This window comes from Dipodomys merriami, unplaced genomic scaffold (genome assembly GCF_024711535.1).
Source record: "Dipodomys merriami isolate MVZ:Mamm:240054 unplaced genomic scaffold, mDipMer1.0.p SCAF_13, whole genome shotgun sequence".
NCBI classification, from domain to species: Eukaryota; Metazoa; Chordata; class Mammalia; order Rodentia; family Heteromyidae; genus Dipodomys; species Dipodomys merriami.
Genome location: NW_027202604.1, coordinates 39,078,427 through 39,094,371, shown reverse-complemented (window position 1 = coordinate 39,094,371; position 15,945 = coordinate 39,078,427). Strand labels below are relative to the sequence as shown.

The 15,945-nt window shown below is 42.6% G+C and overlaps 1 protein-coding gene across 7 annotated transcripts in view; it reads left to right on the top strand.

Moving 5' to 3' along the window:
• LOC138824822 (RAF proto-oncogene serine/threonine-protein kinase) overlaps positions 1–15,945 on the top strand; it is a 67,952-nt gene that overhangs the window by 33,856 nt on the left and 18,151 nt on the right. For 6 of the 7 annotated variants that reach the window (XM_070019154.1, XM_070019156.1, XM_070019155.1 and 3 more), the window contains one exon: positions 11,124–11,354. In XM_070019154.1, coding sequence (XP_069875255.1) covers positions 11,124–11,354 — 231 coding nt within the window. Of the gene's footprint in view, positions 1–11,123; positions 11,355–15,945 lie in introns of those variants that run through there. The other variant, XM_070019160.1, reaches the window with a different exon arrangement.

Genomic DNA, 15,945 nt, shown 5'->3' with positions numbered 1-15,945 from the left:
GTGTTCAACAGTATCTAGGTTTTATGTATTGAGAAATTGCTTCATATTTTAGGGCTATAACAATATGACCTAAGGTGTTTGCCCATGGTAAATCTAAAGTAGTGACTATTGTTACAGAATCCTTTGTAAACATAATGTGAATGTAGCAGTTTCCCCACACTTTAGCATTTTTGTGTTATTGCAAGAAACAAATGGCAGACAGACTTTAAGTTTTATTGTTTTCTCCTTAATTCTACTGAGTGGTTGGTTTAGTGGCTGACAACCTGTGTGTCCCCACTGTCCCCGCTTGCTCTGTTGATAACACATGTCTGAAGTCCTAGCACCCACGTTGTATAGACAGAAGGGTTGTGAGTTCAAGGCCAGCATGTGCTACCAAGTGAGACCCTGTCTCCCCCCCCCCAAAAAAAAAAACAAGTCAGAAAAAGAAGCCTCCTCCTTCTTCCTGGACCCTGTTATTGTATGGGTATCAGAGAGCTTTTTGGGAATTGGACTATGCGTCTTTCCCCCCTAAGGAAATTTAAACACAGTATTCTCACTCAGCCAGTCACCTGTTGATGGAAAGCTGACCTGCTAAGATGACTTCAAAAGATAATAGGATGGGGATATGGTTCAGTGGCAGAGCATTTGCCTAGTCCAGGAAGCCCTAGGTTCCATCCTGAACCCACAGTGTTGTTTGTTGTTGGTTACCGTTATCAACTACCTCTACACTCTCTAAACTTTTAAAAAGCCTTTGTCATTTCTAAGAAAGATGAAGTAATAGCACAACCCTCCCTTTCCGGTTTTATTGGGGTTTGTCCCTGAAAAAAAAAAAGTGACCAAAAATAGATTTCTACAACCAGCTCCTTCAGAAACTAAACTTTTAAAAGTAAGTCCAGAGTGAAGATACAAAAAATGTGACAGTATGGGCTGGGAAGGTGGCTCAGTGGTAGAGCGCTTGCCTTGCATGCCTGAGGCCCTGGGTTCAATTCCTCAGCACCACATAAGCAAAAAGAAAAAAGCCAGAAGTGGTGCTGTGGCTCAAGTGGTAGAGCGCTAGCCTTGAGCTGAAGAGCTGAAGGATAGCGCCCAGGCCCAGAGTTCAGGCCCCACGACCGGACCCCCCCAAAAAAAATGTGACAGTAGCAGTCTTCACACATAATTCTTACCTGTTGACCCAGTAATCACAGGTCTAAAGTGTCAATCAAAATACTCACATAATTGAAGGGATTTATTTTAGATTCTGTTAGGACAAATGGGCATACTGTTGTTTGTCAGATGCAGCTTGGTCTGAAGCCTTTCAATGGCTTCTCATTTCACTCAGTATAGGACCAAGTCCTTACGGTGAACTGCAGGGTTTTGTGTGGTCTGCATCATGTGATACAACTGCTACCCAGCTGTATTCGTACTTCACTGAGCTCTGTCATCTTGTTAGTTGTGTATATAGCGTTTTCCCATATTCTGAACTCTGCCATCTCTTGTTGTGGACATAGTTTTCTTTATACTGGCTCCTCTGCCAGGAACAGGCCCCCTTCCAAATCGTGGCTCAGCTTAACCTCCCCATGAAGGCTGCTCCGCCCTCACTATACAGATTATAATCTTTCTCCCTCTCTGGTACTTAGCACCCTCTATCATGTTGTGTAACTTACTTTATGTTGTGCTTCTTGATCTGTTTATTTTTTTACTTATTTATTTTTTAGCCAGTCCTGGGGCTTGAACTCAGGGACTGGAAATTATCCCTGAGTTTCTTTGGCTCAAGGCTAGCACTCTACCACTTGAACCACAGTGCCACTCTGTCCTTTTCTGTGTATGTGGTATTGAATGGATCCCAGGGCTTCATGCATACTAGGCAACCACTCTGCCACTAGCCACATTCCCAGCCCCTTGATCTAGTTTTAAGGTCAGAATCTTTTTCTTTTGAATACTAAAGGAACCTAAACATCGAACAATGCCTGATACGCAGAAGACATTCAATCATAAATTTATGACATACGTGAGTAAGAAAATTGGCATATAGGGAAGTTAAGAATTATGGTAAGGGCTGGGAAGTTGGCTCAGTGGTAGAGTACTTGCCTTGCATGCCTGAGGCCCTGGGTTCGATTCCTCAGCACCACATAAGCAGAAAAGAAAAAACCCGGCAGTGGTGCTGTGACTCAAGTGGTAGAGCGCTAGCCTTGAGCTGAAGAGCTGAGGGACAGCGCCCAGGCCCAGAGTTCAAGCCCCACGGCCGGACCCCCAAAAAAAAAAAAAAAAGAATTATGGTAAGCTGGGCGCTGGTAGTTCGCTCCTGTAATCCTAGCTACTCGAGGCTGAGATCTGAGGATCATGGTTTAAAGCCAGCCCAGGCAGAAAAGCCCTTGAGATTTTTTTTTTTTTTGGTAGGCCATGGGGCTTGAACTCTGGGCCTGGGTGCTGTTACTCAGCTCTTCAGCTCAAGGCTAGTGCTCTACCACTTGAACCACAGTGACACTGCCAGCCTTTTCTGCTTATGTGGTGCTGAGGAATCAAACCCAGGGCCTCACACATGAGAGGCAGGCACTCTACCACTGAGCCACCTTCCCAGACTCCCTTGAGACTTGCTTTTTTATGATTTTTTTTTATTGTGAAAATACTGTACAGAGGAGTTACAATTACACAGGCAAGATACAGAGTACATTTCTTATCAAGCATTGTTGCTTCCTCCTTTGTTTCCCCTTCCTATCTCCCTTGAGACTCTTATCTTCAATAAACCACTCAGAAAACTGGAAGTGGCTCTGTGGCTCTAGTGGTAGTGCACTAGCCTTGAGCTAAAGAGCTAAGGGACAGCGCCCAGGCCCAGAGTTCAAGCCCCAAAACCAACAAACAAACCAAAACAAGAATTTTGGTGAAAGGCCATACAGTTAGTTAAAAGGTGGAGATAGATTTTGAACTACTTTTCATGGATTACATTTCAAATATTAGGTGATATACAAAAATATAATGAGGATGAGGAACTTTATGGGTAACTATTTTCTTTAATCTTCCTCTAAATTTAACTTTTGTTATAAATAAAAAGTTTAATTAGAAACAGGCTTAGAGATAGCAGGAAGCCACAAGGCTGAAATCTAACCTGTCATATGTGGGGCAGTCTTTTTTTTTTTTTTGCTCATCATGGGCTTGAACTCAGCCTAGGCGCTGTCTCTGAGCTTTGGTGCCTCAAAGCTGGTGCTCTACCAATTTAAGCCACAGGTCTGCTTCCTGCTGAGCAGTCTTAAGAATAAGGAAAGCCTGATAGAGCTGTGACTGCAGCTTGCCTCGCAGCCCGCCGGTCACCTTGGCTGAGTGTCTCACTGTGTAATCTTAGTCTTGTTTCAGCTGGATGGCCACCCACCACTTCTCTCAAAAGTTGAGATGAGGGCTGGGAAGGTGGCTCAGTGGTAGAGTGCTTGCCTTGCATGCCTGAGGCCCTGGGTTTGATTCTTCAGTACCACATAAGCAAAAAGAAAAAAGCCAGAAGTGGCACTGTGGCTCAAGTGGTAGAGCGCTAGCCTTGAGCTGAAGAGCTGAGGGACAGTGCCCAGGCCCAGAGTTCAGGCCTCACGACTGGACCCTCCCCCCCCCCCCCAAAAAAAAAGTTGAGATGATAGTTTATCTCATAAGGAGTTACAGGAGAGTCACATGAGGTATTGAATGTAAAAGACTTAGATAATAGGCAGTTAATGGCTATTGTGATATTACTGTCCTGAAATTTAGTTGGTACAGAATTGTAAGAATATTTTTTTCTTGCTAGTCCTGGTGCTTGAACTCAGGGCCTGGGCACTGTTCCTGAGCTCCTTTTGCTCAAGATTAGCACTCTACCGCTTGAGCCACAGCTCCACTTCTGGCTTTTTCTGTGTATGTAGTACTGAGGAGTTGAACCCAGAGTTTCATGCATACTAGGCAAGCACTCCACTACTAAGCCACATTCCCAGCTCAAGAAAAGTATTTTTTTGGAAGATACAGCTTACTATCTCATTAGTTTTAGCAAGTATCAACAGAAAGTAAACACTGGCTGGCCTAACAGGTTTCCTTCCTTCCTTGCGTCCTTCCTTCCTTGTGTCCTTCCTTCCTTCCATCCATCAGTCGTGGGGCTTGAACTCTGGGCTTGGGCACTTGTCTGTCAGCTCTTCAGCTCAAGGCTAGCATTCTACCACTTGAGCTACAGTGCCACTTCCAGTTTTCTGGTGGTTTATTGGAGATTAAGAGTCTCATGAACTTTCCTGCCTGGGCTTGCTTTGAACCAGGATCCTCAGATCTCAACCTCCTGAGTAGCTAGGATGACAGGCGTGAGCCACCAGCACCTGGCTACAGGTTTTCTTAAATGGTAATGTTTCTCATGGAGTTTTCTATGGTTATAATTTTATATTATGTCATATAAAATAGCTATCTTCTACCTGACATAGAATAGTAACCCTTCCATACAACATCTTAATGACAATAAAATTCCTTAAAATGTAGCCAGCATCTTTAATTTACATAACTTTATATGTAATATGTTGTGGCTCTACAACCATTGTTTCATTGGTTTTGGAATTTTGGTTGGAAGTCTGTTGGTTAAAAATGATCAATAGGAATTAGAATTACTGTAACTGAGAAGTAAATATCTTCTACCTTAAAGTAGAAATTAAAATAAGATCACATAACAACAAAAAATAACGAAAATTTGGTATCTGAGTTTTTTAGTCAAAATAGCAATAGATTAAATGAAGACTGGTAAAATTACATGAACTATCACCTGCCACAAATGGCTATGACATTTACATATATCAGGATTAGCACATACATGGAAAGAGCTCATTGGTAGGGTATAGGAAGATACTTTAAGACTACACAAATCCTTTTCAGAAGTTGTCTGTTTAAGTACCAGAATATGTATCTGTGTGGATTCATGTATTTGGAGAAATTGCAAGCATTCCTAGGAATTTGGACTTTAGAGTTAGACTAGTAGCATTCAGATACAGTATTGGTCCATTATTTTTGTGTTCATGAGTCTCAATTGAAGATTTTTCAAAGATTTTTTTTTGTGTGACACATCTCTTCTGCTTTTTTTTGTTTGTTTGTTTTGACCCCACATAGTATATCCATGTGCTCATCTGAGGGAAGGTAGGCGGAGGGCACAGAATCAGAGGGAAACGGAAACAATACAGCGGAGGGGCCATCAGCTGCACTGGACACTGATGACAGTGAACTAAGCAGCTCAAGGCAGCGAAGGGAGGGGGGGGAATGAGAGGGAAAGAGGGAACAGCTCACACTAAGCAAGAGGAAAGAAATGTACATATCACTGAAATTGTCAAATTTCATAGAGTTGTCAAAGTTCATAGAGTTCATAAGCTTTATAGACCATGATAATGAAAATTCACCTTGTGAAAGTTAAAATGTGTTTGTGATTTTAGCTAAGTATCAGTATCCCACAATACTTTGAAATTTATGTAATCATGTAATACCGATAAAGGAATAAAATTTAAAAAAAGCTGTACATACTGTACACAATTCCAGTTGGGAAGTTGAGGCAGAAATATTTTGAGATCAAGACTAGCCTGGAGCATAATGAAATCTTTTCTCAAAAACAACAACAAAAAACAACAAACCAAAACCCCAAAAACTTAAAAAACAGAATAAAGCTGGGTGCCAGTGGCTCATGCCTGTAATACTAGCTACTCATGAGGCTGAGATCTGAGGATTGTGGTTCAAAGCCATCCTGGGCAGGAAAGTTCATGAGACTCTTATCTCCAATAAGCCACTCAGAAAACCAGAAGTGCTGCTGTGGCTCAAGTGGCAGAGCTGAGGGACAACATTCAGGCCCACAGTTCAAGCCCCATGACCCGGGGGGGGGGGGGGGATTTCCTATGTGTTAATGAGTCATGTTTTACAGCTTGAAAAAAAAGCTGTATTTTTTGGAAAGAAGAGCTTTCGAGTTGTTTTGTTTTTTGGTCGGTTGTGGGACTTGAACTCTGGGCTTGGGCGCTGTCCCTGCGCTCTTCAACTCAAGGCGAGCGCTCTACCACTTGAGCCACAGCGCCACTATTGGTTTTCTAGTGGTTTTTATTGGCGATAAGAATCTCACAGAATTTCCTGCCCCTGCTGGCTTTGAACTGTGATCCTTAGCCTCCTGAGTAGCTAGGATTATAGGTGTGAGCCACTGGTGCCCAGCTGTCTTGAGTTTTTTATATCTTTTCCCTGGTATTACAAAGAAGATACCTTTTTTTTGTTTTTGGAGAATGTCTTGGTCTTTTATTGTTATTACAGAGGTGATGTATGGAGGTGTTACACTTTTAGAAGTCAGATAATTACCACATTTTGAGACTATGTTATCCGAAGCTTCCTTCACACTCTGTTTTTGTTTTTGTTTTTTTTCAAATTTTTTATTGTGATTAAGTGGTTACATAATTTCCCAAATTTCACAGTATTGTGGGATAGTGATGCTCAAAGTCACAAACACATTCTAACTTTCCTGGAGCAAATTGTCTATCGTCTATAACATTTATGAGTTCTATGAGCTTTGACAATGCAGTCATTTCTTCCACATTGGGTATATGTACATTTCTTTTGTTTTGCATAGCATCAGCTTTTCCCTCTTTCCCACTTGTTCCCTCCCTCCCATCGCTGCCATTGAGTTGCTTAGTTCATTTTGGTCAATGTCCAGGGCAGCGGATGGGTTTCCCTGATTCCCTCTAGTTTTGTGTCCTCTTCCTGGTTCCCCTCCGGTGTGCACATATACACCATACATGTGATCAGCAGCATGGGGTTATTTAGTAGTGATTTGACCAGATGAGTGGAAGTCTTTTGTTTCTTAAGTCCTGTTAATTTTTTGTATCACCTAACATTTTGGATTTAACATCCACTTATCAGGGAGACCATGTACCGTTTGTCTCTTTGCTCTTGGCTTACCTTGTTCAACATGATTTCTTCTAGCTCCATCCATTTCCCTGCAAATGCCATTATTTTGTCCTTTCTATTGGCTGCATAATATTCCATTGTGTATAGATACCACAATTTTTGGATCCATTCATCTGTGGTGGGGCATCTGGGTTGTTTCCATATCCTGGCTATTGTGAACAGTGCTGCAAAAAACATGGAGGTGCATGTGTCCTTGTATACTGGTTCCTGTTGTTCAGGATAGGTGCCTAGAAGTGGTATGACTGGGTCATAAGGGAGGTCAATATTTAGCTTTCTGAGGACCCTCCAGACTGCTTTTCAAAGTGGTTGTATAAGTGTACATTCCCACCAGCAGTGTAATAGGGTTCCTCTTTCTCTGCATCCCCTCCAGCATTTGTTGTTGGCTGACTTGAGGATGTAGGACATTCTGACTGGGGTAAGGTGGTATCTCAGGGTTGTCTTTATTTGCATTTCCTTTACAACCAGGGATGGTGATCATTTCCTCGTGTGTTTCTTTGCCATTTTTATGTCTTCATCTGAGAAGTCTCTTTAGTTCCCTTGCCCATTTAGTAATTGGTTTGTTAGGTTTGGGAGGGATTAGTTTCTTGAGTTCCCTGTATATACAGGATGTTAACCCCTTGTCTGATATATTGCTGGTAAATATTTTTTCCCAATTAGTTGGTTGTCTTTCTAGCTTGGTTGCGATAGCTTTATCTGTGCAGAAGCTTTTTATTTTAAGGTAGTCCCATTTGTAGAGTCTCTCTCCAATTTGTTGTGACCCTGGGACTCTGTTCAGGAAGTTCCTTCCTGTGCCTATAAGTTCAGGTGTCTCTCCTACTCTGTCCTGCAGTAGTTTCAGAGATTCAGGTTTAATGTTAAGGTCTTTAATCCATTTTGAGTTGATGTTGGTGCATGGTGATAGGCTGGGGTCCACTTTTAGTTTTCTGCATGTGGCCGCCCAGTTTTCCCAGCACCAGTGGTTGAAGAGGCTGTGTTTCTTCCATTGTATGTCTTTGGCTCCTTTGTCAAATATCAGCTGACTGTAGGCATGTGGACTTATTTCTGGATCTTCTATTCCATTGGCGAAGAAGATACCTTTCCTGGCTGTTGAGCCCATATACTAGCATGGTTATATTGCAAAGAGGTGGAAAGAGTATAGTTGATATAAATTAGGGGCAATGTGGCTTAGTAGTAGAGTGCTTGCCTAGCATGCATGAAGCATGCATGGGTTCCATTCCTCAGAACCACATATACAGCAAAAGCCAGAAGTGGAGCTGTGGCTTAAGTGGTAGAGTGCTAGCCTTAAGCAAAAAGAGCTCAGGGACAGTGCCCAGGCCCTGAGTTCAAGCCCCAGGACTGGCCAAAAAAAAAACAAAAAACCAAAAAACAAGATAAGATGACAGCAGGTTAGGTGTTTAGGGACTTGGCATTGAATTCGTATGTGTGTCCTCTGATTACAGAATTCAGGTCTGTGTGTATTTTTACTCTGGCAGTTTGGTGTTTGTAAACTCACTAGTATTTGGCATTTTTATAACTTCATCTTTTAACTTAATAAGGGAATAGTTATCCCCTCTTTTTTTTCCAATTGTGTGTGTGTGTGTGTGTGTGCGCGTGTGCGCGCGCCAGTCCTGGGGCTTGAACTGTGTGTGTGTGTGTGTGTGTGTGTGTGTGTGTGTGTGTGTGTGTGTGTGTGTGTGTGTGTGTGTGTGTGTGTGTGTGTGTGTGTGTGTGTGTGTGTGTGTGTGTGTCCTGGGGCTTGAATTCAGGGCCTGGGCACTGTCCCTGAGCTTTTTTTTTTTTTTTTTTTTTTTTTTTGGTCGTGGGGCTTGAACTCTGGGCTGGGCACTGTCCCTCAGCTCTTTAGCTCAAGGTTAGCACTCTATGACTTGAGCCACAGCGCCACTTCCGGCTTTTTCTGTTTATTTGGTACTGAGGAATTGAACCCAGGGCCTCATGCATGGGAGGCAAGTACTCTACCACTGAGCCACCTTCCCAGTCCCCACCCTCTAACTTTCTTTTTTTTTTTTTTTTTTTTTTGTCGGTCGTGGGGCTTGAACTCTGGGCCTGAGCGCTGTCCCTCAGCTCTTCAGCTCAAGGCGAGCACTCTACCACTTGAACTACAGCGCCACTTCCGGTTTTCTGGTGGTTTATTGGAGATAGGAGTCTCACGGTCTCTCCTGCCCGGGCTGGCTTTGAACCGCGATCCTCAGATCTCAGCCTCCTGAGTAGCTAGGATTACAGGTGTGAGCCACCAGCGCCCGGCTCCCACCCTCTAACTTTCTAAAAAAGGAATACTCACATAGAAAACAAATGAGGTTGAGAGATCAAGACAAAAGTTAGCTGTATTAATAAAAATGGATTTTAAAGTTTTGTTTCTTTACTGGGTATTGAACTAAGTATTTCAGAAGCCCACAAAGACCTTCTGGTTTCCAGACAAGCATTCTACCTCAGCCCCTCCCCTTCTTTGAGGTAATAGTCTCAACTTTGCATGGACTGGCTTCTGCTTTGCCTCCTGAATAAAAAAGATGTAGTTTTTTTATTTTAAGTGAATACAGTGCATCTTGATCAGCATTACTCCTTCCATCATTGTCCCAAAAGATGTAGTTTTAAGAAGAGTTTATACTATAAAATCGAGAATTAAATGATTAAAAGCAAGTATATCCTCAAATTTGAGATGAGAATGAACAGTGAAGCCAATAAAAGGCAAACTTTTTTGGTGGATTTGTAGAATGTGCTATCCTCAAGTATTGGGGATGAGAAAGTAGACTCAGAGAAGTTCATATAGACTCCGAGTTGATGATGTGGATGGGGTGTCTCCAAAGCTCTGACGCCGGCAGGAGCCACTCTTTCTGTCATCAAACGGCTCATAAAGCAGGTTTTTCAGCGCCTGCCTTCAGTAGTGTTAGTTCTCTTGTGGCACTTGTCTAATAGACTAGAGATCAGCATAGAGAGGAGTAGAGTGGATCTAGGCTTGCTATTTCTCTTGAGTAGGGGTGTTGGTGTATTGTCAAGGTTGGTCTTGTGAGCTCATGTGGTTCTATTACTTTAGCCTTCCTAGACTGTGATTGTAGTTCTAGTTATTTTATTTATAGCCTGTTTATGGATGTTCTTTTCTGTGATTTTAATTTGTTTTTTTCCCTGTACCACTGTTTACCTTTTTTCTTTTTGTTTACCTTTTTAAAACAATTTTTAGAAGTTCTTTGTATGTAAGGAATAGTTATCCTTTATAGCAAGATATATGTATTACTTTAAATAATTGAACACAGTTAGCCTTCACATTACTAGGAGAATGCATTTGGCCTGTCTTGTTTTAGCGTTTTTTAACTATGTTTATCTGCATATGTGGGTGTATATTTTAACAAGGCCAGAGATAACAGTGTTAGAAGCTAGGCTTGCCTTAGCATTTGAGGGTAGTGTCTGCATGGAACCCAGGGCCATGTCTCTGCCACACTGAGCCAGCCTTTTAGGAAGATGATTCTTTCTTGTTTTCAGATGTCTACCCTTCAGTACATGATGAAGACATACTTGTGTTGTTTTGATGAGGAAGTTAGAAGTATCCTATTTGTCCTGAGCTTGCAGGTTCCTGACCAGCGTGGCCTAGCACTTCTGCTGGAGCAGCTGGTCGTGGGCTTGAACTTGGGGCTTAGCTACTGTCTCTGATCTCTTTTGCTAATGCTCTGTCCCTTTTAAGCCACAGCACCACTTCTGGTTTTCTGGTAGTTAACTGGAGATAAGAGTTGGATGGACTTTCCTGTCTGGGCTAGCTTTTAACCACAGTCCTCACATCTACTCCTCCTGAGTAGCTAGGATTACAGGCATGAGCCACCAGTGCCTGGCCAGCTTGGCTTATTTTAACTACCCATGTATGTAACCCTTGATAAACTCTTGACTTCCTTAACCCATTTCCCTTAGTTTTAAATTTTCTTATAAAATACTTTATGGAAATATACTGTTACAGGTTTTTCCCCCCCTTTTCTGGTTAGTTCATGAATTTTTTTAAAATCCAGGGCTGGGAATGTTGTAGTGGTAGAGTGCTTGCCTAGCAGGCATGAAGCCCTGGGTTTGATTCCTCAGTACCACATACACAGAAAAAGCCAGAAGTGGTGCTGTGGCTTAAGTGGTAGAGTGCTAGCCTTGAGCAAAAGAAGCCCAGGACTGGCCAAAAAAAAAAAAAAAAAATCCACAAAGTAGTATTTTCCCAACTAGTCTTCATATTGTGTTCTTACATTAAGTGCTTTTGTTCTAGAATTGCGAGTTACTTCTTTTCTTCCCAGGTTAGGACTGTCTGCGCTGCATCAATGGAGCACGTACAGGGAGCCTGGAAGGCGATCAGCAATGGTTTTGGACTGAAAGACGCGGTGCTCGATGGTTCCAGCTGCATCTCTCCAACAATAGTCCAGCAGTTTGGCTATCAGCGCCGGGCGTCAGATGATGGCAAACTCACAGATTCTTCTAAGACAAGCAACACTATCCGTGTTTTCTTGCCAAATAAGCAAAGAACAGTGGTATGTGACTCTTTCTGTTAGAAAATGTAGCTCTTTATTGTGTAGGCCTATAGAAAATATTGTCAATTCAGTGGCCCAACTTACAGACTGATAAAATCCCATTGTTACTGAAAGTCTGTATTAGTTGAGATTTCTAGGTGCAGTTTTTGGTTCACTAAATTGTCCCTTCCATATCCCCTACTTTGTCCCAACTTTTGGCCTTGTTTTTACTACTTTTGACCCAAATGCATCCTTCCTGAATCTTCATCCAAATAGTACATGCTTATAAAGATTTTTGCTTTTTAAGAGGTTTTATTACCATAGATGAATTTTACAAGGAAAGGGGTGTTGTGACTTTTCCATGCATGAATATGATGTACCTCCGCATCAACCTCACCTTCTTTACCAGCCTTCTTACCCTTTCACACACACTGTCCCCTCCCCCTTATCTTAAAACAATGTCAGCTGGTTTCATTGCTCCGCTTTTACAAATGCTAGAAATACTTTGACCATATTCACTTATGGGGGATATTTCTAAGGCTTTGAATAGTTTCTTTAGATTTTTCTAGCTCATTAAAACTAACTTGATGCTAGGCCTCAGAGGCTAATGCTTATAATCCAAGTACTTAGGAGGCTGAGATCTGAGGATTGTGGTTTGAAGCCAGCCTGTGCAGGAACATCCATGAATCTCCAGTTAACCATCAGAAGACAGAAGTGGAGCGGTGGCTCAAGTGGTAGAGTGCCAAATTATTAGAAAAAATAATTTTAATTTATTTTCTAGGATAGTATAGATAGCTTAAGAAATTAGTGGCTATCTCTTCTCCAGGGCATCATTCCTTGTGCTGCACAGTTTATGTTTTCAAGTGCCAGTGACAGGCTCATGATTGCATCATGGTATAGAATATGGTCACTGGGCTTTCTAACACAAAATCTCTGTTTTTCTTTTTGAAGTGCTGGATTTGAATTCAGGGTCTCACACTTGTTGGACAGGTGCTTTACCATTTTGAGCCATGCCCTTTTTTTTTGCTTTAGTTGTGTTTCAAGTAGGGTCTTTTTGAACAGGCCAGCTAGAGCTACAAACCTCCTACTTAGGGCCTCCTGGGTAGCTGGGATCACAAGCCTTTACCACCATGCCCAGCTTTTTTGTTGAGATGTATGTGGTCCTCCTAACCTTTTGCCCAGACTGGCCTTATACTATGAATCTTGTGAAAGTAGGTAGGATTATGTACATGAGCCACTGTGCCTGACCAGAATCTCAATTTTTTTCTAAGAATTTACTGTTCAAAAAGCCTTCTGTTGGGCTGGGAAGGTGGCTCAGTGGTAGAGCGCTTGCCTTGCATGCATGAAGCCCTGGATTCGATTCCTCAGCACCATATAAGCAAAAAGAAAAAAGCTGGAAGTGGCACTGTGGCTCAAGTGGTAGAGCACTAGCCTTGAGCTGAAGAGCTGAGGGACAGCGCTCAGGCCCAGAGTTCAGGCCCCATAACTGGACCCCCCCCCCCCCCCCGCGCCAAAAAAAAAAAAGCCTTCTGTTCTTCTGAATTATAAACAAACAAACAACTACTTGGCTGAAACAGGTAAGTGGAATTGGGTTGATTTTGTTTGGTGGGAAATTTGAGAAAACTTCAGTTTTAAATGTCAACACTTCCTTTTTTTTTTTTTTTTTTTCCTGTTTTTGCATTCTTTGTGTAAGCTCCATGCATTGTTTTTATTCTACATACACAAGCGCTCACATTGGGAAATTGAATGCAGAGAAGTTTAATACTATAGGCTTTCTTCTCGCTGCTTTGCTAATAAATTTCTTTATATTTTTTTCCTTTTGAGGGTGGGGAGTTTACTGGAGATGGAACGCTAGGCCTTGCACTTGCTAGGCCAACAGTCTACAAACTTTTTTTTGGTTGGTTATTTTAGAGGTAAGGTCTTGCTTTATCTTGGGGCCATCCTGGGCTATGATCCTCTTACTCTGTTCACCCTGTTTTTTGGGGGTGACAGACACACATCTCTGTGCCCAGACTCAGTGAGCTGGACTAACGGGTGCCTTACTGTGTCACACATCATTTGATGGAATCTCAGGAAGCTTTTATCATGGGTTGGCCTCAAACTGCAGTCCCCTAATCTCCTTCCATGTAGCTAGGATTACTGGCGTGGTCCACTGCACCCAGCTTCTTTATATTCCTTTTGTGGATCTACAGAGCTTCTGAATTGTATTGTGTATATACTTAGGTGCCTTTTGAACTAAGGGCGAAACAAAAGGCCAGCTGATGTATAGAGTATATCTTATTTTTGTTTTCCTTGCTAAAAATAGAAGTATTTGCATAGTGGTCTTTTGGTTGTAAGGTGATTTTTATTTTTTTGTGGCAGTACTGGGATGTGAACTCAGAAACCTTGTTTGCTAAATAGGCACTCTACTGCTGAGCCATGCCTCCAGTTTCATCCACTGTTGCTCATTATTTTTCTTTTCGACCTTAAAGTGAGCCGTCAAGTGGGAATTGTGAGTGTTATGGGAATCTGGGTGTTTTGAATACTGACTTCTCCTTTCTTCACTACCTATTTGCCTAGGGGCCCGGACAGTTCATGTGGCACACTGGTCAGGAACATGGATCTATGACAACCAGACCTAAATTTAATTTCTGCATTGCCTTTTATTAGACAAGCTATGTGTTATTTTGCACTTCTGATTCCTGGCCTTTATGAAGTGAGGCTTATGCTATAGCACAATGGCTGATTGGCTGGTGCAGGGAGTTGCCACTGTTTCTGAATGCCTTATCCATGTATGGAGTCCTTACTGGCTTTGTCTGACCATAGCATGTGATTAGGACTTAGTAAGTTAGAAGCTTGACATCTGCTACTTTTATAGGGAAAAAAAAGTCAGTTTCTTTTTTGGCCAAAAGATGGGCCCTGAATATATGCCAGGAAGACCATCTTTCCCCAGGTGCCTGGCTCCGAGGAGCCATGGTAGAGTAGAGGGCAGGCTGCTGCCTTCCAGCTAGCACTTTGCAGCAACTCCAGGTATCTTCATTGAGGAAACCTGATACATCTGTTCTAACACACACTGGGCTCCAGTGTAGATCCAGGGGACAACTGCCTGTCCGGTATATCCACAGGGGCAGGCACCTGTCCAGCATGTATCCACAGGGGCACTGGCCTGTCCAGCATGTATCCCCAGGGGCACTGGCCTGTCCAGTGTATCCACAGGGGCACTGGCCTGTCCAGCATGTATCCCCAGGGGCACTGGCCTGTCCAGCATGTATCCACAGGGGCACTGGCCTGTCCAGTGTATCCACAGGGCACTGGCCTGTCCAGCATGTATCCACAGGGGCACTGGCCTGTCCAGCATGTATCCACAGGGCTTGTCCAGTATGTTTCCATGGGAGCAGTAGTACAGAGACACACGATGTGTGTCCAATTTAAATGATTTTTGAAGTAATTAGCAAGCTTTTTGTGCCTGGTGGGGGCATCGGGCATTGAGCTTAGGGCTTTGCAAGTGCTCTACCACTTAAGCCATGCTTTTGGCCACTTTATTTTTTATTTTTGAGGTAGGATCTCATTAACTCTGCCATGGGCTAGTCCTGGACTTGTAATACCCTCTTAATTAGCTGAGATTACAGGTGTGTGGCACTATCCCAGGGCCTTGTCATTTTGTTTTTAAGCATACATGCCTGTTTGACTTGCTGAATGAGTTCAGTGTGTGATCAGAGCTGAGAGCCGCTGCCTTTAGGACCAGCTCATAATACGAGCAGATGGTTTATTCCAAAATAACTGTCAGGTGCACTAAAGGAGAGGCTGGAAATCAGTATTTTTCACAAGCTGATCTTTTTTTAAAACTTAGGGTTAGCACTCTACCACTTAAGCTATAGTACCTCTTAATTGGAGATAAGAATCTCACTGACTTTCCTGCCTGGGCTGACTTCAAACCTGGATCCTCAGATCTCAGCCTCCTGAGTAGCTAGGATTATGGGTGTGAATCACCATCACTGGGCTTTTACCAGTTGCTTTTGACATAAATCCAAGATAACATTTGTTTGAACTAGTTTGGTACATACAAGAAACTTTTAAAGAATATTAATATTATTTTTATTTATTTATTTATTTTTTGGTCCGTCATGGGGCTTGAACTCTGGGCCTGGGCGCTGTCCCTGTGCTCTTCAGTTCAAGGCTAGCACTCTGTCGCTTGAGCCACAGCGCCACTTCTGGTTTTCAAGTGGTTTATTGGAGATAAGAGTCTCACAGACATACCTGCCTGGGCTGGCTTTGAATTATGATCCTCAGAGCTCAGCCTCCTGAGTAGCTTGGATTACAGGTGTGAGCCACTGGCACCCAGCTTAACTTTATTTTTAAATAGATAATTCGTATGGGTGAAAAAAAATCAATTGACCTTTGACACCCTATGTAGTGTAGTTTCCCAGTTCTTTTTTTTTTCAGATTCTTGTGATAAACTCCAAATGAGCTCCTGTAGTTTGGAAAATCTTATTTCTTTACTCCCTTGGTAATTGGTCCCTCAGGAGAAGCTCTTCTTCCGTCCTGTCACCTCCTGAGTTGACTTATTCCCTAGGCTGTGCTAGTTCTGTGGGGAGCCAGCCCCTCTTACCCCTCAGAGCAGACCAGTGATAAA